This window comes from Mixophyes fleayi, chromosome 3 (genome assembly GCF_038048845.1).
Source record: "Mixophyes fleayi isolate aMixFle1 chromosome 3, aMixFle1.hap1, whole genome shotgun sequence".
NCBI classification, from domain to species: Eukaryota; Metazoa; Chordata; class Amphibia; order Anura; family Limnodynastidae; genus Mixophyes; species Mixophyes fleayi.
In genome coordinates, this window is record NC_134404.1 from 305835861 (window position 1) to 305862062 (window position 26202).

Below are 26202 nucleotides of genomic sequence, written 5' to 3' on the forward strand. Positions count from 1 at the left end.
ATAAAATAGAATTAAAGTATGAAATAGAATTAAAGTATGAAATAGAATTAAAGTATGAAATAGAATTAAAGTATGAAATAGAGTGGTATAGAGTTGTAGTGTGGTATAGATAGAGTGGTCCACACAATATAATAATAATAAAACCCTCCACGTGTCAGAATTCCACCAAACAAGTATCTGGACTGCACAGTGGGGTGGCCCCGGTACCCAATTTGATACCGGGGCCACAATAAAATAAATACACCCTCCACGTGTCAGAATTCCACCAAACAAGTATCTGGACTGCGTAGTGGGGTGGCCCCGGTACCCAATTTGATACCGGGGCCACAATAAAATAAATACACCCTCCACGTGTCAGAATTCCACCAAACAAGTATCTGGACTGCGTAGTGGGGTGGCCCCGGTACCCAATTTGATACCGGGGCCACAATACCTCCTCCAAACATGCTACAGACAATTCGTCATTGAGATCCCATCAAGTATGTTAAAGACAGACAGGGTCCAAGTGTTATTAGTTGACTTTGTAAACAAAAAAACTGTCCCTGTTGCACATAGTCGTGCAATGAAGACTGACTTTTTCATTTAAAGGCACGATCTTTCAAGTGTAGTGTTTGTAAGTCTAAGTCATATTATACTTTTGGTAAAATTGGTTTTTTTTGTTCCTCTTTATGGTAATTAATTAGTAATAGAATTAAAGTAGGAAATAGAATTAAATAGAATTAAAGTAGGAAATAGAGTGGTATAGAGTTGTAGTGTGGTATAGATAGAGTGGTCCACACAATATAATAATAAAACCCTCAACTGGTCTGAATTCCACCAAACAAGTATCTTGACTGCGTAGTGTGGTGGCCCCGGTACACAATTTGGTACCGAGGCCACAATATAATTTAAAAACCCTCCACGTGTCGGAATTCCACCAAACAAGTATCTGGACTGCATAGTGGGGTGGCCCCGGTACCCAATTTGATACCGGGGCCACAATACCTCCTCAAAACATGCTCCAGACAATTCGTCATTGACAGACCCCAGACAGACAGGGTCGTAGTGTTATTGTTTGACTTTGTAAACCCAAAAAAATGTCCCTGTTGCACTTGCACATAGTCGTGCAATGAAGACTGACTTTTTCATTTAAAGGCACGATCTTTAAAGTGTCAGAAAGAGAGAGAAGACACAGGAGAGGAGAGTTGTAGCTGGGGACCTGGGGTGGAAGCTCCCAGGCTCCCCCAGCATTGCCTGGAAGTCTGAGCGTGGTGACTGAGCCAGGGCAAGGAATGTGTGCCCTGGATGAGGGGGAGAACTCCATGCCACTATAGTGAACCCAAGAGAGAGGGGGACACTGCACATGGAAGAGGCCCTGGAGTGAGGGCTGCTACAAGAGGCATGGTAGCTGTAGTGTCAGATCCTGAGGCTGAGAGTACACAGAGTGACGTGTCAGAGCACAGGAGACATTATCCCCGCAGAGGAGGGATGAGCTGCAGTTGAGAGGTCTGTTGTTGAAATAGGACATGCACACTTTAACAAACCAATCATTTCAGCGACAGGGCCTACCAAACAACTTTGACTGAAATGATTGGTTTGTTTGGGCCCCCACACCAAAAAAGCTATTCATCTCTCCCTGTACAGACTAAACAGGCTCTACTGAGGCAAGATGTCGTCCTCATCCTCAACCTCTGATTCCTCTCCCCCTACAGTGTGTACTTCCTCCTCATCACACATTATCAATTCGTCCCCGCTGGACTCCACAACCACAGGTGCCTCTGTAGTATCTGGAGGGCAGTGCTGTACTTCATTGAGGAATTGATTATTCATTTTTATAAACATCATTTTTTCAACGTTGTGAGGAAGCAACCTCCTTCGCCGCTCACTGACCAGGTTCCCCGCTGCACTAAAAACTCTTTCCGAGTACACACTGGAGGGGGGACAACTCAGGTAAAATAGAGCCAGTTTGTACAGGGGCTTCCAAACTGCCTTTTTTTCCTGCCAGTAACAATATGGACTGTCTGACATGTCTACTTGGATGGTGTCAGCAAAGTAATCATCCACAATTTTTTCTATTGTCACAGCATCCAATGCAGCGAGAGTAGACATGTCTGCAATGGTTGGCAGGTCCTTCAGTCCGGACCAGATGTTATCAGCATCCCCGCCAGTGCCTCTTTTGGGAAAACTGAGCTTTTTCCTCGCAGCCATAGATGTGGAAGAAAATGAGGGTGGAGCTGTTGGCATGTCACGGTCCTCTTCAGAGGACAATCTCCTGACCAGCAGGTCTTTGCACCGCTGTAGATTTGTGTCCGCCGGAAACAGAGACACAACATACGCTTTAAACCGAGGATCGAGCACGGTGGCCAGAATGTATTCCTCTGACTTTAAAAGAGTGACCACCCTCGGATCCTGGCAAAGCGTACGAAGGGCTACATCCACAAGAGCTACATGCTTGCTGTAATCGCAATGGCTTACCAGCTCCTCCCTCACTTTCTCCAGCTGCTTCTGCAACAGCCTGATCAGGGGAATGACCTGACTCAAGCTGGCAGTGTCGGAACTGACTTCTCATGTGGCAAGTTCAAATGGCTGCAGAACCTTGCACAACACGGAAATCAGTCTCCACTGCGCTTGACTCAGGCGCATCCCCACTCCTTTGCCTATGTCGTAGGTGGCTGTGTAGGCCTGAATGGCCTTTTGCTGCTCCTCCATCCTCTGCAGCATATAGAGGGTGGAGTTCCAGCGCGTCACAACCTCTTGTTTGAGGTGATGGCAGGGCAGGTTCAAGCTTTTTTGATGTGCCTCTAGTCTGCGGTAGGCACTGGCTGAATGCCGAAAGTGTCCAGCAATTTTGCGGGCCACCGCAAGCATCTCCTGCACACCCCTGTCACTCTTGAGGTAATGCTGCACCACCAAATTAATGGTGTGGGCAAAACATGGGACGTGCTGGAAATTGCCCATATTTAATGCCCGCACAATGTTACTGGCATTGTCTGACACCACAAATCCCCATGAGAGTCTAAGTGGGGTAAGCCACTGGGAGATAATTTCCCTCATTTTCTCTAATATGTTGTCAGCGTTGTGCCTCTTATTAAAGCCTGTAATGCACAATGTTGCCTGCCTTTGCATGAGCAGCCATTTTGTAGATGCTGCTACTGATGCAGCTGTTGCTGTTGCTGCGGAAGGGGATGCATCTACCCAGTGGGCTGTCACAGTCATATAGTCCTTCGTTTGCCCAGAACCACTTGTCCACATGTCCGTGGTTAAGTGGACAGTGGGTACAACCGCATTTTTAAGAGCACTGAGGACACTTGATCGTACTTCTCTGTACATTTTTGGTATCGCCTGCCTAGTGAAGTGGAATCTCGAGGGGATTTGGTACCGGGGACACAATACCTCCATCAACCCTCTAAATCCCACTCCACTGATGGCGGACACCGGGCGCACGTCTAACACCAACATTGCAGTTACAGCCGCAGTTATACGCTTTGCAATAGGGTGACTACTATCGTATTTGGTGGTCATGGCAAACGACTGTTGGACGGTCAATTGTTTGGTGAAAGACTTAGCGGTCTTACGACTTCCCCTCTGGGAAGATGACCGACTAACAGCAGCAACAGCAGCAGTGGCAGTAGTAGGCGTACCGCTGCAGGATTCCTCGGATGAATCCCGTATTGAGGAGGACTCAGTCTGGCTGCTGACTTGGGCTGCAGGACTGAATCTGATGGAGATTGTGGAGGAAGTTGACGAGGAGGGTGTTGCTGGTGTGTATCCAACTGGACCACGGGATTTAGGTGTCCCTTTACCGATGAGGGTCCTAGCCCCAGTTCCTGAACTAACCACTGAACTATGAAGGTTATTCAGGTGACGTATAAGGGAGGATGTTCCTAGGTGGGCAAGATCCTTACCCCTGCTTATTTGAGCTTTACATAAGCTACATATTGCCATACATTGGTTGTCTGGATTTGGATAAAAATAACTCCAGACCGAAGAGGTGCATTTTTTGGTCTTCTGACCAGGCATGACGATGGGCTTTTTCATCCCATGGACATCAGCTGTTTCCCCCCCTGGTGCCTCATTTACAATAACCACATCACCATCCTCATCATCAAGTTCCTCCACAGCGCCAGCTACATCATCAATAGCCTCCTCTCGAGCCACCTCTTCCCGTACAGTGATGGGAAGGTCAGGCTTGACAACCACCAACACCCTTGGACTCGCCTTGGGGATTTGTGATAATTTCTCTTTAGAAGGCAGAGTTGTTTGCTGTTTTGTTGCTGACAGCATAACTCTCTTCAATTTTTTGTAGGGGGGGGGAGGAGGAGGAGGGCTAAGATCCGTGGGTGAAGCTGAACCACTAGTCATGAACACGGGCCAGGGCCTAAGCCGTTCCTTGCCACTCCGTGTCGTAAATGGCATATTGGCAACTTTACGTTTCTCCTCAGATGATTTTAAGTTTCTCTTTTTGCTACTTTTTCTTAACTTGGGCTTTTTGGATTTTACATGCCCGGTACTACGAGATTGGGCATCGGGCTTGGAAGACGACGTTGATGGCATTTCATCGTCTATGTCATGACTAGTGGCAGCAGCTTCAGCATTAGGAGGAAGTGGGTCTTGATCTTTCCCTACTTTATCCTCCAAATTTTTGGTCTCCATTATATGTAGCACAAGATACTGCAGAATGTGTGAACTTGGTAATATTGCAGTACCAATGGACTTATACTGCTGGATTGGTTTTGCAAATTTGGTTATAATTATTATATATTTTTTTTTTTTTTAATTTTTTATTTTTTTTTACTTTTTTTTTATTTTTAAAAAACTTGGGAATAGTGGGGAAATAACTATGCCCTTAGAAGCACAGAGCACAGGACACAGCACCACTGGACTGAACAGGACACGGCACAGGACCCAGCAGCACTACGGAACTCAGCAGGACAGAGCACAGGACACAGCACCACTGGACTGATACTGCAGAATGTGTGAACTTGGTAATATTGCAGTACCAATGGACTTATAATGCTGGATTGGTTTTGCAAATTTGGTTATAATTATTATATTTATTTTTTTTTTTTAATTTTTTATTTTTTTTTACTTTTTTTTTATTTTTAAAAAACTTGGGAATAGTGGGGAAATAACTATGCCCTTAGAAGCACAGAGCACAGGACACAGCACCACTGGACTGAACAGGACACGGCACAGGACCCAGCAGCACTACGGAACTCAGCAGGACAGAGCACAGGACACAGCACCACTGGACTGATACTGCAGAATGTGTGAACTTGGTAATATTGCAGTACCAATGGACTTATAATGCTGGATTGGTTTTGCAAATTTGGTTATAATTATTATATATTTTTTTTTTTTTAAATTTTTTATTATTTTTTACTTTTTTTTTATTTTTTAAAAACTTGGGAATAATGGGGAAATAACTATGCCCTTAGAAGCACAGAGCACAGGACACAGCACCACTGGACTGAACAGGACACGGCACAGGACCCAGCAGCACTACGGAACTCAGCAGGACAGAGCACAGGACACAGCACCACTGGACTGATACTGCAGAATGTGTAAACTTTGTAATATTGCAGTACCACTGGACTTTTACTGCTGAATGTGTGAACTTGGTAATATTGCAGTACCAATGGGCTTATACTGCAGGATTGGTTGTGAAAATTTTGTGGTAATTAAAAAATATTAAAGTAGTTTTTGGTATTTTTTAAAAAAACTTTTTTTTATTTTTTTAAACACAGGGGAATATTGGGGAAATAACTATGCCCTTAGAAGCACAGAGCACAGGACACAGCACCACTGGACTGAACAGGACACAGCACAGGACCCAGCAGCACCACTGACCTCAGAAGGACAGAGCACAGCACACAGCACCACTGGACTGATACTGCAGAACACAGCACAGCACAGCACAGCACAGCACTAAACAGCACAGCACAGCACAGCACTAAACAGCACAGAACTAAACAGCACAGAACTAAACAGCACAGAACTAAACAGCACAGAGGACCACCTAACACACCCTCCCTCTACCCTGATCAATGCCCGAGTGAAGATGGCGGCGACTAGCGGGGAATTTATAGGATCCGAGTATCGCGAGATCCGACAACGGGATTATGAGTCAGAGCCTCAGTTTCACTTTTGAATTTGGCGCCAATACCCGGATCTGTCTCGGATCCGACTCGGATCCGCAACGTTCGGGTGGGCTCGGATTTCAGAAATCCGAGCGCGCTCATCCCTAGTTGGAACCCGCTGAAGGTAGAAAGTGCCGGTTGCCAGACCCAGTAAGTGAGTCCTGGGATCAGTGGCTGGCATGCGACACGTTATTTGTATGAGATGAGCAAGGTCAGTTGGTCTGACAGACTTATTCTGCATAAGTATATCTGCACAAGAATAATGCAGAATCTCTGTTAAGAATGGTTTAATACCTTTCCATTTTTCAAACAAATACTACCTTGTTCATTGATATTTCCATTTCCAGAACAGTCATTTTGAAAATGATTCACCCATCTTCCTTACCGCACCCTTTCTCTGCTTAATTGGGACTCAATAAATGGGGGAACTGTTGAGCCAAGATAAGCGAATACTGAAAGGCGTGTAGCTTATTTATCGCTTCATTTAGACAGCTTAATAAGATCCGAAAGTACCAGCGTCAACTCTTATTCTTACCAATCTCACCGGGGGTGGGATAGAAATTCTAACATTGCGTTCCAGTGAGCCAATTCTGCATATTGATTCCTCATTTGTGGAGGCCAGATTACTTCAGGAATTCCCAATGCAGAGGAAACAGATTAATTGGAAAGGATCACACTTATACAGGTATTTGAGAATGGGTAATTAATTTATAAAAGGATTTGCGCGGTAGCTATACACTTGGCAAAATGTACAAAAGTGGGGTTATCAACAATTGAAATCTTACTATCCTTGTATTCTTGACTTCATGAATATTCATTGTTTGCTCCATTTGTCTATATATACTTGAATTTCATCATTAACAATGAAACATGAAATAAAAGCCAATTGCTACATTGTTTTGCCATTTAGAACAGCATAAAACTATAATTTCTGGGTTCTGCTTTTAGATATGCAGTCTGACATAATAGAACATGAATGTATAATTTATGTATTAATGCGTGATGACGGAGGCCAATAATGTAAGCAGCTGTATTTCTTCCCAAACTGATTTCAACTTGCCTTTGTAATACACTGATTTATTTCTGAACATCAAAATGGCATTTAAAAAAATAATTTAATTTACAAAAAAAAAATCTTTGTCAAGACCTACTCATTAAACCCGTTATTCATATGGATTAGTTTAATTGGCCATGCCCATGTTTTATGACTGCTTTTAAGAAGTGTAATTCACACCATAAGCATTCTGGGGCAGATTTCGTGCAGAGTTTGCAACTGAACAAACTAAATTGCACTGCTAGAGGTGCAAATGCAAACAACTTTTTGCAAGCAAGGAAAATGCTATATGCTCTTGTATGCTGCATACACATACCGACCAGTTGTACTGCATTTCAGAAATCTGCTAATTCAAGCTTCCCTAGCAACTCTAAATCAGGCATTTTACATTCCCACCACCCCTGCAGCAAATATTGCACCCAGCAGCTGTTTTGGCTCCTATCGATAAATCATCCCAGTTATGCTGTTGTTTAGATTGAAATCTAATTCCTTTAGGGAATACTAGAACTCTGATAAGTTTTCATCTTAAGAAAAATACAAAAATACCCCATTCATACTGCATGAAAAACCCAGGTTTTTGCCAGGGCAAGCCCAGACGACCTTGGTTTAGGCGTAGTATGAATGGTGTCAGTGAAAAATCCCGGGTCTGAAAACCCAGGATTTAGACCCGGGACTTTTGGTGGGGCAATTCCTGTGTTGGCCCTGGTTAGCCTGCAGTATGAATGGTGCGACCTGGGTTTTTCAGCCCGGGTCTCACAGAAAGAAGCTGATTGGGTGTCTCCGATGCTTGAGGATGACGTCATCATTGTGCTGCTGCAGAAGAGTCTAGAAGGAGAAGGAGAAGCATTGAGAGGATGTCACATTGGATGGAAGAAGAGGTCAGAGAGTTGCTAAATATCAGAGGGGAGGAAGAGATAAAAAGACAAATTACAGGTACTGTAAACGATGCAACTGTTTATTCAACCATTGCAAAAATCATGACACAACGTGGAATAAAGCGCATCCAGCAACAGGTTGTGAACAAATTAAAATCCCTGCGTAAACAATATGCAAAAGTCCATGATAACAACCGTCGGAACAGCGGTGCTGCGAGAATGGAATGGCCGTACTATGAGCAATGCAACATGGTGTTTGGAAATTCAGCACTTTCAAATCCCATTGCACTATCTTCATCTAGTTGCCGGGATGCTCCTCCTCCACCAGACAGCAGTCAGTCCAGCCACTAGTCAGTCTGGTGACTAGCGACGAGTCAGTAGAGGAACATGCTGATTTGGAGTGGTCCAACAGTGCAGAGGGCACAATAAATTTGTCAGCAGATGAGTTTTAAGATTCGCAACCTTTAGCATCAGCACAGCCTGCAGTAGATACGCGGTCCTTCCAAGAGACGCAACCGTTGTCAGCGAACCAACCGTTGCAATCACTACAGAGCACAACGTTACGTTCAAACAGTAAGTTTCTTAATTAGTAAATGTAATAATAAACTAACAACTAGGCACAACTACAACTATAAAAGATGTTAAAGCCACCCGCCACTCCGGCTTTAACATACATTTGCAAATGTGTGCAACTAAGACTTTTGCATTTTTATCTACAGTAGACATAGCAGATCTGTTGCTGGCTATAGCAGTGTGCTGGGGGATCTCTGTGTGTTTGTTCCTAAATTAAGCATACAAACTTATTAAAATATGAACACGTATATGTTGCAGCATGAAACTATTGCGCAGGAGGGAGGAGGCCTCAAGCACATATCTGCTTACAACACTGCTTTTAAATTTTGCAGCAATATTCTGTCATCCTCAGTGATCCTACTGTTTTCCTTCCTTTTTCCCATTTCTAGTTTACAATGTTCCAAAAAAAAGGAAGAGACCAAATAAAATGAAAATAGCTACCAAAACCATGACCACAGTGATGTTAGACCACCTAAAGGAAATGGATATGGCTATGGCTGCCCAAGAGGATGCACATCTTCAAAGATTCATGGACAATGAGTGCGAGCTCCAGGAATCCTTTATAACCCAAATCATGGATATGCATGAGCGTATTCTCCGTGAGAAAACCGGGAATGTATGATGGGTTACCTGGATCTACTCCTGCCAAGAATGCAGGGACATGCACAGCCGCCATACCATGTAGAGGCGCCTTACCCCGTGTATAACAGAGGCCAACAAATGTCCCACCTAACTCAGGTAGGCCAATAAATACCACACATCATCAAACACAAATGACTACACATAACCTTGACTACCCACCCACTACCCATAATCAAGAATATCCAACTACTGTCCATAACCCTGAGTACATAGCAAGTCAATCAAATCAAGACTACCCACATTACTGACAGTTGTAAGTAATGAAATAATGTTGAGGACAATTATAATTTTGTTATTGCCTGAGAGTAAGGCAACAATATGTATATTGTTATTTAAAGTTAAAAATGTTTTGTGATCTAAGCAAACACTGAAAGAAAGTGTAGACTTGCACTACTGTTTGCGCACATGGGTGTGTACATTTATATGTTTTTTTTACTATTGTTATATTTTGCGGTTTTTTTGCAAATCAGCACTTTATATAGGTACATATGAGGAAATATGTACCATTTAACAAAGAAAAAAACATTTTGAATAAAAATATTTTCTTTACTTATCCCTTGTCTGCTCTACTCTATAATGGAGGACAGATTGGCGGTGATGGTGGTACGAATGAGTTCTGCAGAGGTATTTGTGAGTTCTAGCTCATAACCCGTAGAGTTCACAGAAAGCACTGACAGTTCAGAGTCCTGTACATTCCACTCTGGTAGAAACTGCTCTTTCTGTATTTCACAAATATTGTGTAAAATACATCCAGCAGCAACTACATGGGGCATAGGTTTGGTGTCAATGTCATTGCGCTTCAATAAACACCGCCAATGTCCTTTCAAGCGTCCAAAGGCATCTTCTACCACCATCTGTGCAGAGCTGAGAGTATGGTTGAAGCAAATTTGTTCCACAGACAGTTGATGTTGCTGTGTGAAGCCCTTCATCAATCATCACCACAAAGAGTAATCTGCATCCCCCGATGATGTGTACTGGGCTCTCCACATCATTCACTTTGATTTCTGTGAAGAAATGTAACACATTAAAATTCAATAGTGCTTTACAGAGAATATTGGAACATTTATTTTTAAAAGAATCAGTACACCTATTAATCCTTTAATCTATATTGTCTACCTCCAAATAAAAAAAAACATGAACACGCTACCCAAATGTTGGTTACAGAACACAATACACCTGCTGGTATATGTTTTAAGTGTATTTTGAAAGCGGAACATCTAGAGAGGAACAGTTGCAGTAAATAAATACCCAAAAATACATGAATGTATTATCTAGCTGAGGAAAACATCATCCAAAAATTATAGATATTTACCTCTCTAGGGAATAACCAGCCATCTTGTCTGTCCTCTGCAATCTGGTACAGATCAAAATTGGCCAGAACTCTGACATCATGGGAATGTCCAGGCCAGCCAATAAATCATCTATGAAACTGAAAATAAAATATATATACCTTTGTTTTACAATAAACATCGTAAGGCACAGTCACATTAAACTAAAAAATTATGCTTACCAATAGTTGTGGTCAATGCCATGGAATGCCAACCTTTGCAATTGTGGTAGTCTGCAGGGTTGTCTGTGGGGGCAATGATAGGGATGTGTGTCCCGTCGATTTCTCCAGCACACTGTGGATATCCACGTTGCAGGAATCCAGTGATGGTGTCATCCAGTCGCTGTCCTTCAGGTAAGGAGATGAAGCGATGGTAAAGGGCTTCCAGCAATGCCTTGTGACTTCATGCAAAACAGTGCAAACTGTGGATATCCCCACTCCAAACAAGCAGGAGATTGTGCGGTATTCGCCTGGGGTATCATACCACCACAACACAATTACTTGCCTCCCACTTGGTGCAATGGGTTTTCTGAAGTGTGTTGACTGTTTAGAAAAGTGCTGGGGTGATAAGGTCCAGCACATAGTGAAATGTCCCACGTAACATAAAGTGTGCGATCCACTGCTGTCCTCAAAAGATTCCACAGTAGACCAGAAAGCTTCTCCGTGGCTGCGTTCTCTGGCACATTGTTCGGTTAGTCGCAGCACTGAATCTCAATATGGAGGAAATGCTGGCCCTGAGAAAGGCTCTCCTCCTGTGCATATACAGACACCGAGTATTCTCCCTCTGTGCCAGAAATCGCTCCTTTCTCCTCCTGAAATGACACTGTGCAAGGTAGCACAGTGTTAGCAGCTGCATCAAGCTCTCATCTGCTGTATAAAACAGCAAATAAACGCAATAAAACATGAACTCTGGGCTACACAAAAGTGACTCGTCGACCATGATTAAAGCAATGCTGTGAACAGTCACCACCCACTTTGACCTCGACTTTGTGTGCAAGAAAACTAGTCCCCTTTAAATTACCTCAATATTTTTCAGCCAATGAAAGCTCCTCTTGTGATGACTCACACTTATTGTCAGGGAAGACCCGTGTGCAGTATGAATGGGGTCGATCCGGGAAATTTCCGGGTCCAAGGTGCAGTGTGAACGGGGTCTCTGAGCTGGAACGCTCCGTGGCTCGGCAAAAACTCGACTTGAAAAACCCGGGAAATTGCAGGGGCGGCAGTATGAAAGCGGTATAAGTGATTGCCTGGTTATTTGGGGCAAAATCACAGTGTTGCAGACTGCCTTGTCCTGGCCTCTTATGTTGGAAACCTCTTTCAGTCAATCTTAACATGAAACACTTCTACTATGAGAAGTCACTCGCTGTTTCCACCATACAATGCTATACAAAATGCCTACATACCCTAGTAGTCTAGTCACGGCACTTCACAATCACAGACTTCAAGGAAGGATCATTATAAATTTCTAAAAATTTTGTCTGCATTTTTGATGGAAAAACAGTTATCTCTATGGATCCCCACGGCCATCGCAGATAATTGCCTGTGAAAGCATTTTATATTTTGTTTTCTGAGATCTTAATAAGATTATGAAGTCTCAAGATAAACAAAACTCTTTTGGGATAACTGGTACTCTTCTGTAATTCTTATTAATCAATAATATAACACTACAACATAACCACTGAAAAAGGTGGATTGGCCTTAAAGGAACCAATCAAAATCTACAAAAAACATACTTGTTAACAGAAATAACCCCCATCCACCATCAACAATGACCATGTCAGTGCAGTGCTTGATTTAGCAAGTTATAGAGATCGTTTAGTATAGATAAAATAAACACACCCCATTTCTGTTTGTGAGATAGTGGAGAGGTGAACACTAAAAACATAGAGTGGGAAGTTATGAGAGTTACAGAGACTTGTGGGGTCCATATTTAATCCAATTCTGCTACCTTTTGACATACAATAGGCAGGGGGAAAAGTCTGGTTGAGTACACAATCAGAGTCATGGTGGGATAGTGAATGCAGTTGGCAGTCTAACATTATCGTCATCATTTATTGCCACCATCAATTTTTTTATATACCGACCCCTACATACCATTGATAACAGTTTTGCAGCCTTTCTCTTGTAACACGGAGGCTAATTCACATAAAGTGAACAAATAGTAAGATATTCTTTTTACATTTGCATTCTGCAACAACAGGGCAAAAGTAGTCATTGGAGCCCAAAGCCATCTTTGGTGCAAGCTATCAAATATTTACCCAAGCCAAATCAGAAATCAGTGAGTAGGCACCATCATGCCCACCTGCCAGCACAATAACATGTTGGTGGATTCAGCACAATAGCGCCCTCTAAGGAGCAGCTTCAGCCATAGTATACTCTGTAGTGTAGTGCGACCCTCAGCGCTGTTTGATGCATCAGTTAACTACATGTGAAAGAAAGCATTGAGAAAAGCTAGATGCAGTCAGTGGGTTGAATAAAAGGGTTTAGTGTTGTCCACACTAAGGGCTAGATTTACTAAGCTGCGGGTTTGAAAAAGTGGGGATGTTGCCTATAGCAACCAATCAGATTCTAGCTTTCATTTATTTAGTACCTTCTACTAAATGACAGCTAGAATCTGATTGGTTGCTATAGGCAACATCCCCACTTTTTCAAACCCGCAGCTTAGTAAATCTAGCCCTAAGGGTCAGTTACTCTAATCCAAGTATGTTATCATTGTGCCATTATCTTCTTCCTCAGTCATGTTTTTTTAATTCCACTTCCCCCTACTCTTACTCAGATTTGAATCCTCTATATGCAAAAGCAAAAATCCTTTAAAATAATATTAAAATTGCGCAATTTCATATTTCAACACACAGACCGAGATGTCACAGTGTTGGGCATTTTCCAAATGAGCCAAGATAGAGCTTTAGGAGAGTTCACTACCAGACATCCCAGAATAATACTATAGACTAAAGTGGGGGGTTCTCAAACATTTTCATACTGACCCCAAAGATGCCCAAAAACAATCTAAGGCCCTCCTCTTGATGACAACTTATTTCCTACATCTATCTATATCTGTAGCTGCTAGTTATAAACTTAAATGTATTTAAGCACAAAATATAGTTTTACACACTTACTTGCAAACATCTTACTGCATCCAAGAGATTTATACAGAACAATTTTACCTAAACACACTCCCCTAATTCTCTCCCATGCAATTCCTAGCCTTTTTAAACCACCCATACACTGCTCAGAGCCTTCCTCTCCCTTATACCACCCATACACTGCTCAGAGTCTTCCTCTCTCTTATACCACCCATACACTGCTCAGAGCCTTCCTCTCCCTTATACCACCCATACACTGCTCAGAGTCTTCCTCTCTCTTATACCACCCATACACTGCTCAGAGTCTTCCTCTCTCTTATACCACCCATACACTGCTCAGAGCCTTCCTCTCCCTTATACCACCCATACACTGCTCAGAGTCTTCCTCTCTCTTATACCACCCATACACTGCTCAGAGCCTTCCTCTCCCATGCCACTTCCCTACCCAACTCCATAGCCCAGACCACTTTGTTCCCCATGTATTCTATTGCCTATGGTAAGTGTGATGCAGTGATTTGCAGACATGCAGCCAATTAGCAGTGGAGTTTACTTGAGAATGCCATGACTTCGGGAGAAGAATAATGATTGGGTGGGCTGCCTGTCTTGCAGCCCCCCTGATACCACCTTGTTGATAATCGCTGGTCTAAGTGGTAGTCCACAAATATCTTTAATTTTTTCAGGAAGTCCAAATATCCAGTTTCTCCTGACCATGAGGGCAGTAGCTTTTCCTCTGTAATACCCAGAGAGTAACTGTACTTTCTCTCAGAACCATTGAAAGCAGTAGCTATTCCTTACTCTGGGAGGAAGCCCTGTTAAAACCCTACCTCATTGATAATTAAAGTAGGCAGTATTATGTCAGGTCTTCACTCTGTAACTACTTCATGCATATTGATATATAGGAATATGTTTTGGTGTCAAGCCACTTATTAACATTCTTAAACAATCCTAGAGATGGGGGGACGTTTTCTCCTGCATGACCCTCAAGCTTTCAACCATGGCTTTCAATAACAGCCAGCAGATTCAATGATGGAACCAGAAAACATTTTATTTTATTATTGGCCCCATGATGTGTACAAAAGAATTCTATAAAAGTATAGCTAGAATCTGATTGGTTGCTATGGGCAACCTTCACTGCTCCTTTTAGAAGGTTTGATAAATCTACCCCGTAATCTCAGTTAGTTAGTAGTGTTTCCCTGAGCTTATATTTAGTTAAACAACAATTTTTTTATGCAACCATGCACAGAGAATAGCACTCACTTTGTGATTCTGTTCAATAATTACAATTTTTAACAAGATCCAAAATCATTAAAATTTTATCCACGACATTTGATTTCTGACTGCTGTGTGCGCGTAAAGTTACATTGTAATAAATATATATTATGTATATGATCACATATATCATATCATCTTTATATATATGTTAAAGAAAAAATTCATGTGTTTGTTTGTTCCACAGCTCTCAAGTTAAAGCTGCCCAATCTTAGATAGATATTTAGTATCGAAAAAGTAACCTATTAGACCATATAGAAACAAAGGGACAAAGCGACAAATATTGAAAACATCATTTTTTGGTTGTAAACAATTGTTTTACTGCTGGAAGAAAACCTCACAACAACATGACATAACGACAACACGACAAAGCAACAAATCTTATTTTGTAAATAGCATTGTTGGTCTTGTTACCAAATCATTGTCAAATATATAAAAACTGCTACACATTACAAACCGGATCTGCACAATGCCGAGTGACTTTGCTTGTATCTATATATTATTCAACACATATGGCTGGGCTGTAACCAGTGGTATTTCCAGGCATTGTAAAATAGTGCCCTTCTTGTTCCTTACATTGGTATGCACTTTAATACACACAAAAAATTTTAAGAATTATTACATTTGTCAATAATGTTAATATTACAAATTTAGAGAGTTGACCTTTTTTTAAATTAATTCCTTTCATTTTACTTCCCACTGAACTTTGCTACCCAAGGTAGCCTATGTTAGGCATCACGCCGATTGTAGCCTGTTACATTGACTCTACAGGATAATATGCTTCTAAAGCATAATTATTTATAGACAAACTGCATTACTTATTGCCCTTAACAAAAGGGTTTCCCTGGTAGTGAAAGAGATTCCTGCTTAGCTGCTATAAACAGATAGAGCAGAATTTCACATTTTATGGGGTGGCGCAATTTAAATGTCACATATTTTCACACATTGAGCTTATTTATTTCAATGGAAAAGGAGGTATATATCTGATCTCTCTAAGAGCCTGATGCTAAGTTAGGAGCAAGGCAAAAATCAGGAGTAAATTTGCTCCTTGAAAATCGCATTACAATGCAAGGGGTGCAAATTAATTTATTGTTTTACACCCAAGAAAAATTCTGGCTACTTTTTCATGTAGCACACAAATACTTGATAGCTTTATTTTTACATTGAATTTTTAAGTTGCTCTAGGATATGTCCTACCCCAATTACAAATCTGTCCTCACATTTTAAATTCACCTTCCCCTCCAATGCAACATGGTTTTGGCAAGGTGCAAAGTTACTAATTTTTTTCTGGTTTGCTCCTAACTGAACATAAGGCCCTAAATTGTGTTATTTGATGAGCCAGTTGAGCTAAATGTTTTAATAACTGCTTTTCCATCTATATTGTGTGGTTTATTCTTGTTTGATTATCTCTGTTCTACAATTCACCCGTTGACCTTCTAAGTCAGAGAATATAATTGACTTTACACCTGATTACGTTTCTAATTTGGTCCAAAATACATTATGCTTTGATCTATGCTAGCCAGATATAGGGGCAAAAGGTCAATACCGGAGGCGGAACTAGCGAGCTGTGGGCCCTGGTGCAGGGAGGCGGGAAGGAGGAAACCGGGGCTCTTCACCCTCTACATCTGCCATGCAGCAGGCCCCATTATCTCCATGGGCCCCGGTACACTGGCCGCACCAATGATAGTTCCGCCACTGGTCCATACCTAAGGTACTCTAAGAGATGCATGACATATAGTATTAATCCATCATCAAGCACTCCTGACAATAACATTTTTCACTTGCTCACCAAGATGCGCAACACATCTCATTTGAACCTGGAACATCTTGAATAATGAATCTATTTTTTAAGATTTTCTGCAAGGATTTTTAGAATCGGATCTGGGGTTGGATTAGATGTTATTTACTTTGTGCCAGGTCTCTATATCAGCATTTTAAAATACAAACTTAAGGGAATTAAGATACTAACTCCACAGAGAATAAAGTTACAGCCTGTTGTTTGGCTTATGTAAGATTATCCCTTATAATCATTACTATCAAATATGACATTTTCTGCAACATCAACATATACAAAAATTATTTATTTAAATCAGGTGCGATTTTCAAATTGTAAAAATATACGTCCTGTGCTCGCCAGACCCATATATGCGTTTATCTGTGCATCCATACATATTCTATAAACAGGTGTTACCCAATTATTGGACAACACTCAGTTCATAACTATATCCTTCAAGGAAAAATTCACCTACATATCGAAACAATATCTCATATCTACATTAAGTTGTTAAATGAACGCATATGATAATATCACAATCCTGAGATAAATGGTTTTCAATGTGTGTCACAAATGGGATAATGAAAACATTTATGGAGATTATTGTTATCATTTATATGCAAACCATCGCTAATAGATCAATGGGAGAAAGCTATCACACTGTGACTCCTTATAGCTAAACAATGATGTTGCTTGTAGAATATACATGACATAATTAACCTTCCACGGTAAATAAAATATATTAGGCCTGCATGCTTGGGACAAAAAGATTTAACATCAAAGGTGAATATATAGGTTTAGTATATGTGTGGGTTATGTACGGTACAGCCTGATTCATTGTTAGACATAACCAGCAGGCTCATTATTTACATCTCCATTGTCTCCCTGTTATTGTGGTTTATTTAACTGACTCATTTATAGTAAACAAATATTAACCTAAGCAAAACACAGTGGACTGAATAGTAATATTTTCTGAATTTAAAGTGCACTAATCACTTATGTCTATCAAAAATAAGAATATGTAATAACAGAGGTAGCAATGACATACATTGGGTGGTTTTATTCAAAATAAACTTTTATTCGAACAGAATACAGATATTTTAAGACCATTTTAAGTACATTTTCTAATTTGTGCTCTAGTCAGGTCCTACTTAATACAGTCCCTCAGTATTGCCACTAGAGAATATCAGGGCGTAGTAAAAATAAGATATATTAAATTCAAAAGAAATGGATAAAGAGCTATATTTTGCTTGACTGGATGGATGGTTATTTAAAGAAAGTAAATCTTATTTTTCAACTTTTTTTTTATCTATTCATTTTTTGTAAAGGGGTTCATTATTAGGTATTATTTTAAACATGATTTGGACTTAAAGGTCTGATTTAAATTAGGTGCATTGAACAAACATCATGCTATAACTGGATGTCCTGGCTGATTGGACTAGCACTTAAATGCTTCTTAATGACTTCCTCTAAAGCTCATGTCAATCAATTTATACTCTGTTCCTTATTGAAGAACTTGTATCTAAGTAAAGTGCTGTTTATAAAAAAAATAAAGGAATGAAGCTTTGAATAGCTAATTATTATTATGGGTCAATTTAAAAAGTAATTTCTATGATTTTGGCATTTTAAATGGAATAAAAAAAAAATTCATAAGCAAATTCCCAGTTAATATACTTAATGGTTGTGTCTGCTTATGCTAATATAAATAATAAGAGTAAATTAATTAAATGTAAATTGTACCTGCTTAATTGCAATATATTTAAAGTGAATCTGGTGCAAAACAATAATAGGAGATTTACTCTAAATATGTCAGTTTTTAAATTGTACATTATTTCAGTAGCAAAAAAATGTAATAAACCTCACGGCAATGGTTTTTATATGCATGTTTGCATATCAACCAAATGTATAAGTTTTCTGACCATTAGAGACAAGTAATATAACTTGTAAATGCTTGAATATACTGTCTATAACATCAACTTCTAACAGTGTTTTCAGCATACCTACTGGTCTACAAAGAGCACACTTAATATGAACTGTAATAATAATGAACTAAAAACATATATTTTTAATTTGTTTTATTTATTTATTTATTTATTTAAAAAAAAAAAAAAAAAAATATCATGCCTGTTTGGCAAAAATCAAATGCCATGTATGATCGTTCACCAACACAGCTCAAAATGTGCATCTCGATTTAATCTGCTGCCAATGATCAGTCCTGGCACCCAAATCCTGATTTTTTTCCATAAAACTGGCATGAAGGAGAAGTATTATATAAAAATAAACATCTCTGTCAAACAACAAACATGCATCATAAGCCTAGTCATGCTGTAACTGAATGTGGTATACTGGGGATTATGTTAAAACGCCCAATAGACTGCATTGCCAGAAAATAAGAAAAAGAGATTTATAGCAAGATGATGCACTGAGTATTTAAGCGCTGTGGCGTGCAGATCAGCTACGGTGGAACTACAACTCTCTCCTTAGGATGATCAGCGTTGTGACTCGACACAGATGTCTACTGCTCGAATCACATACATGACGGGAGCTGTAGTTCAGTAATAGCTGTCCTGCTGAATGTTGCCTATATCTATTAAAAATAAGTTTGAAGTAGGAAAACGATAGCTGGACAATATGTACTACTATTTGCTTTGTCAGTGTTATTGCTATATGTGATACTCCCATTACACGTGTATATTTTCTAATGAGTAAATTAACACTGTAGCTTGGCCTTCCTGCAGCAATGTGCACTGAATTGCTATACATTATATAGATTCCAACACTCCAGCAAATTTCTTCTATTCTATTTTTATGCGGGAATGTGGCTAATTAACCAGATGCTACATCAACTGTAGATACTGTACTATTACAGTATGTGTGATGTATCCCCCTTGCATTGCTATAATTGCTCCTATAATATTCTGCTTTTCCAGAATATTGTATTATGGTCAGGTACATTACCCTCTATAATCTCATTTCATCACCTTCGACAGTATCAGCACAGTATCATCTTCCTTTTACCATGGAGAGATTAGGTAACTAGCTGACATACTGTGCCATTAGCTTTACAGTGCCCATGTCTTTTACATACAAACATTTTAGTAGAATGTAGAATGTATTTGTACTTTTAATCGCATTATCTGTGTTTTAAATTAATCAGAATATTATATAAATTCCCCAATCCCCAATAAACAGAAACACTGATTTTTGTTCTGTTCTTTTCAGAATGCTGTAAAACGGCAAATTGTCAAAATTGTGAAACGGATCCTAATTCTGTAAATGATAAGGGCAGAGAGGTAGCATAATTCAGTACATTACATTTGTATGTGTCTTTCAAGGGAAACGGAGAAATCGATTATGCACATATACTGCCCACAAATATTATGCAAAAGAAGACAGACATTACCTTCCTGGACCCACCAAAGCCATATTCTTCTGCAAGTTTTTTAGCCTCTTCCTCTCCCCCTTCGTGTAAGTCCACCAAAAAATGACCGGTGAGCACAGGTCTCTCAACAGAGGCAGAAATACTAGCGCACAGCAAATAGATGCCAGCAATTACACACACTATCACAAATCCTTCTTTCATCTTTCTGACTTATTGTTTGAAGACTGAAATGAAGTGCAAAGGTTCTAAGTCTGCAAAGAAAATGCAGAGGGAAAAATGCTGAAGCAGTAAAATTAAAAGGACAGCCAACGTGCCTTATCCTACTGCATCTCTCCTTCTAGCATGCCAAGCAGTGCAACTCTGCTTCTAAGGTTGCTTAGTCGTGTGTGTGTATGTGAGTCTACTTCTGATGCCAAATCTGCATCTCAACTCCTCCCCATCTATAATTCATTTGAGGCTCAAAGCCAGCACCAAAGTAGGTCACGTGTAGAGGACTCCCAACCAATGCCTTGCTGCTGGATGGGAGCGAGCCAAGCTCAGTGCTCCACTCCTCCTTTGTCAAGGGCTGCTCATTAGTGCCTAGCTTTCCTGATTCAGCACCCTGGAGAATTCCTCCATTTCTTCAGCCGCTCCACAACTGTCAAAAATGAGCTGCTCAGTCAGGGAAAACCCACCGGGGATGGGAACTGTGATCAAAACTGAGGTCATTGTGTACACCTACATACTGGAAGATCGTGAACTGTCACATAGATGTGCTTTCAAGGTCTAAGAAACATGTTAGCACAGACTTGTAAAAAAAGGGAGAAATGTAAAACGCTGATGTAGCAGCTACATAATCATGCAAATTATAGTATACAGTAATTGTAAATAAAATCTCTATACAGACTCAGTGATGGAGTTTTGGATATACTAAAGCTGAGGTTTCCATTTTTTAAATGTTGGAACATTTGCAAAACCCCTCTATCTATCTGTCTATCTATCTATATAAAAATATCAGCACACTGGTCTGACCCACAAACCAAATGATAATATCAACAAGACCATGTATCTCTCTCTTTTCTCTCCTAGGAAATAAGGTGGTGATGATGATCAATTAAATGAAAAATGCAATTAAATCTTAGCACAGAACGCCACTGTGATCCTTTTGTTCAATTGTTCTGTTCCTATGGCTGATTTTGCTATTAACCTTCTTGCAGTGATATTACTATCAATTTTGATGCTGCATATCTCAACACGCCCTCCATATCCTTCTGTGTTTTATAGCAAGCTAATGGTTTTTAAAGGTGACAAAAAATGATAAGTAGGCATGCTAGAAAATGTGCACCTGTCAGTGCTCTCTCTTTTGTGTTCTGGAAAGAAGAGGGTTAAAAAAGACTGTATAAAATGTGCTTTCCATAGAGATCCGTGGAACAGCAGAGGCTCAATGCAGCCCTGTCATGTGGAATGTTTATGAAATTCCCTTTTTAACTCTTCAACTTTACTCCATGAAGGTGACACAACAGTGAAAAAAAAACTATCTACACATAATGTATTCTGTCTATGTAAAATAATAGATGGATCATCCCCACTAAATAAAATATCATGCAGGAATATATAATGAAGGGTTGCAATGCTGCACAATCATTTAGCATATGAATATTAATATATTTCTCCTTATCTCAAGTCAGAAGAGATAGTCTGTTGTCACAGATAGTCAATGGATGCTGCGTAGACTAATATTATCCTAGGTAGATAAAATATGGCATAAAGCACATTATGCTCAACAAATGTATAGCTTGCTTGATGTTCTACTGTGTTTAATGTTTAACCTCCTCCCTCCCTTTGTAAATGTCACATTATACAAACTACGTTATGAACACAAAATCTAAAAGTTACAGGCAAATATGACATATTATTACATGTTTAGCTACAATCTACATGTTATCTATTTTCCAATATTTAAAGTTACGTAAATGTGTGTCTATGGGGAAATGTTACATTTACATTGCTGCCTTATAGTCATATAGGTTAATTAAAATGTCCTTAGGGAATTTGTGAAAACACTAAGGGCTAGATTTACTAAGCTGCAGGTTTGAAAAAGTGGGGATGTTGCCTATAGCAACCAATCAGATTCTAGCTTTCATTTATTTAGTACTTTCTACAAAATGACAGCTAGAATCTGATTGGTTGCTATAGGCAACATCTCCACTTTTTCAAACCCGCAGCTTAGTAAATCTAGCCCTAAATGTTTATTCCTAACAACTGCAGTAATGTCAAGTATTGTGTTTAGTCTGTGCCTGGAGTATTGACTTCTGGATGCAAAATATACAAGTAGTCGGCACATCAGAGAAGACACAAGTGAGTGCAACAGTGTCCAATTGGTGTCCATCATCACCATTTAGTTAGTGCCACTAATTCTGCAGCGCTGTACAAAGAACTCATTCACATCAGTCCCTGCCCCATTAAAGCTTACAGTCTAAATTCCCTAATATACATACACACACACACACAGACTAGGGTCAATTTGTTAACAAGCCAATTAACCTACCAGCATGTTTTTGGAGTGTGGGAGGAAGCCGGAGGAAACTCATGCAAACACAAGGAGAACATACAAACTCCTCACAGATAAGGTCATGGTCGGGAATTGAACTCATGACCCCAGCGCTGTGAGGCAGAATTGCTAACAACTTAGCCACCGTGCTGCCCATACCATTCTAATTTATATCTGACTTATTTCATAAGCAAATTTCAGTGCACTGATATAAATGCAAAATGTGAAAATATTTCAAATGGACATAAGACGTTTTGGTGTATTGTCGACACGCTCCTTCATCATGGGAACACAAAATACACATAATTTATCCATAACCAATGATTATGGATACTTGCAACATAAGGGATCTAGCACCCAGGCAACGTGCATCCAAAGGTCCTGATCTGGTTGTATCTTGATTTAATTCTGGTAGTTTTATAATGAGTACATTTCTGGGTAAGGTTTTGTGATGGATTATATATTACTGGGTGCTGTGACTGTAAAGATGATGATAAGTAGGCTTAGAGACATGGAGGAAAATTTGCTGTGAGGCCAGTGATTAGGAAGTAAGCCATAGTTGTGTTAATGACTACAGCACAGCACTAATGTTGAACTTCCTTTAGTTCACCATCCAATTAGAGTTCACTAGAAAATGCATCCTAAGCTTTGTAACTAATGATAACTCTACGGTTGCTTCCTTGCAGATTGGCTGCTCACGAACAGCAGCAACATTGTAGAGTTTCAGGGTTAAGTACTGATATTATGGTACATGGACAGTGGTATGATAAGACTATAGAATGTTATTATAGGACAATAGAGCAACATGATGGGTCTGTAATAAGCTAGCATGGGCTACTGTATATATGACATGAAGCTGTATATTGTGGCATGCTGGTCATTTAACTGTATATGTTTGAGATTGTGGGTATATTTGGTGGACATGAGAATGTACTTTTAATGCTGGACTCTGGACTGCTATTATATTTTGGTCATTTGGGTCAATTGCGCACAATATTTCCTTCATTTGCATACCAAACACATTAAGTATTTCCTTTTGCAGTATACCACTTTTTACCACAGTGCAAATGCGAAGTAATCACTTTTATGACGCAATGGGGCATATTCAATTGTTGGCGTTACTCGGAAAAGTGTGCGCACTATTACCGTCATTACGGTAATAGTGCGTGTACTTACCGTTATTACGGTACCTTTAACACTGGCTCAGGGAGCTGCGAGCTGAAATACAGCTTAGAATTACTGTAATAACGGTAATATTCTAACGCTGCGGGAAACGCCAACAATTGAATATGCCCCAATTATTGCATAACCTTTCTGCATAGGATATCTTTTCAGTGTGTAGTTATACCACACTATGGGCCTGATGTAGAGTTGGAAATACTTTCTGTTTAAAACGCAGACAAAAATTGCATCCCAAAAAACAGACACCATTTACCCTCTTACACAGGTATGTTAAGTCAGACGTTCTTAGCTGATGGTCCTCACTATAAAGGTTCTTCACTCAGCTTCTAGAGGCATAGGGAGGTGCGATGTGGAGTTCATAGAAAGGAATGGGTAGTAAATGTATGTACAAGATTCATAGATTAACTTAGGCCAAGATTGTACTGTAATAAAAGATCCCTTTGTTATTACTAGGGTATCCTTTTTATTTTTATTAACTATAAAAAGGACAGAATTCAAGAGACATGTCCTAATAAAAATGTGTCAGTTCAGAACTTAAACCAGTGCATGAGCACATGCAAGTTTCCCATCTCCTAACAAACAAAATGGTTTTTCCTTCAAAACACGCCTACACCCCCCCCCCGCTCTCCCCCTCTTCTATGGTAAGGGGCTGCAAGCGGCCATACATGCAAGAGGCAACTCAGTCTATATATGACTGCAAATGTAACTAGTGCTTTGTGGGCATGCAGAGAAGTGAGAAAGTATGTCTTCCTCTGAAAACGCAACTTGCGCCCAACTGTACATTAGCCCCTGTGCATGATGCTATAAGTATATTCTTTTTGCTGAATTCGCTGTGCATAGATAGTAACTAATGTATTCCTCTCTTTACACAACAAAATGTGTGCATAGCTAAATTTAATCATGAGACCATGCGATTCCACAGCGACAAAAATATTTGAGTTGGCAGATCTCTGTTTTTCAAAGGCATGAATATGGGTTATGAAATGTTAGGTAATCAAAAAGGTGTTTACATTTTTAGAGGCCAATAACTCAAAGCACATTTAATTAAGCTCTTATGCTAAGAAAAACAACTTTGAGGGGTCTGTTGTCATGCCAACGCGATTTTACTTCTCTGGAATTTAAGGCTACACAAATTATATGGATGGTAAATATGTATTTTATATTTGCAATCAGAACAAGGATGAAAACATGGGTGCCTTGAATGCTGTTATTACAAGCTACACAGTCATCCCAAAAATATTAGCTCAGTGATGCTGCTAGGTCTCAGCTGCTCATACTCTAAGGTTTAGAACAATCAAGAAGTCCCGGATGTGGTGATATAGACAGATGGATCAGAAACTTGGCTGTGGTTGAACAGGCGTCTGGCAAAACTGAATCTGGATAATGTCTATGACATTGGTCAGTAGTGTAAAAGTACTGAAGTGGATGGTGGTATACAGGTTCTTCACTCAGCTTCTAGGGGCATAGGGAGGTGCGATGTGGAGTTCATAGAAGGGAATGGGTATTAATAGTATGTACAGGATTCATAGATTAACTTTGGCCAAGTTCATACAGTAATAAAAGATTCCTTTATTATTACTAGGATATCCTTTTTAGCTTTATCATATATAAAAAGGACAGACTTCAAGGGACATGTCATAATCAAAATGTATAATTGATACAAAGGAAAGTATAAAATAGCTAAGAACATTGCAATAGTTTCAGGCCTAGAGCACAAATGCCTTTTAAATTGCTGCAGTATCAGAAGCACATTCACACTGCTACTGCTGTAAACATTAAAACTTCTAAGTGCAAATGTGTAAGCATAAAACACGATAAATGCAGGTATAAAGTAATATAATATTTCATAGACAAAAAAACCTTACGGTTTAACATGTTCGATTAAGGTTCCTTACACACCATCTAAAATGTAAGAAAACTATTGAAACTCTTCCACTCAAACTCCAAAAAGCAATGAAATTACGATGATTAAGGCAGAAACCTTAATGGACGTGTTACTTGCACAATACAGACATGGTTTGCCATCACATCCTGTGGTTAGCTGCAGATTCCGCACTATCATGGAGTGAGATTGCTGTCACTCACAAAATGGTGGAGCTGCTAATTCACAGATGTGTGTGTGTTCACTGGAATACACACATACAGTATTATTACATTTTCTTAGTTTAGCTTTATCGTAGTTTAGGGCCTGCGTGTCTTAGAAAGAGACATTAGAGCAATAAGAAAGTAGAACTACAAAAACCCTGCAGAGCATTCCTCCCTCCAAGACTGTGCCTGTTCATAAAAGATACCTGCAGAACATAGCTCATCACCAAACAGTATTTGTTCCTGAAAGATCCCTGTAGAGCATTTCTCCACCAAAAACATTCCCCGCTGCTGACAAACCCCTGCA

General features: G+C 39.9%; 1 protein-coding gene across 1 annotated transcript in view; it reads right to left on the bottom strand.

The window, feature by feature from the left end:
• Positions 1-20539, bottom strand: part of PCSK2 (proprotein convertase subtilisin/kexin type 2) — a 141889-nt gene extending 121350 nt beyond the window's left edge. The window contains exon 1 of the mRNA XM_075203936.1: positions 20120-20539. Coding sequence (XP_075060037.1) covers positions 20120-20299 — 180 coding nt within the window. The 5' untranslated portion in view covers positions 20300-20539. The remainder of the gene's footprint in view (positions 1-20119) is intronic.
• Positions 20540-26202: the final 5663 nt, after the last annotated feature.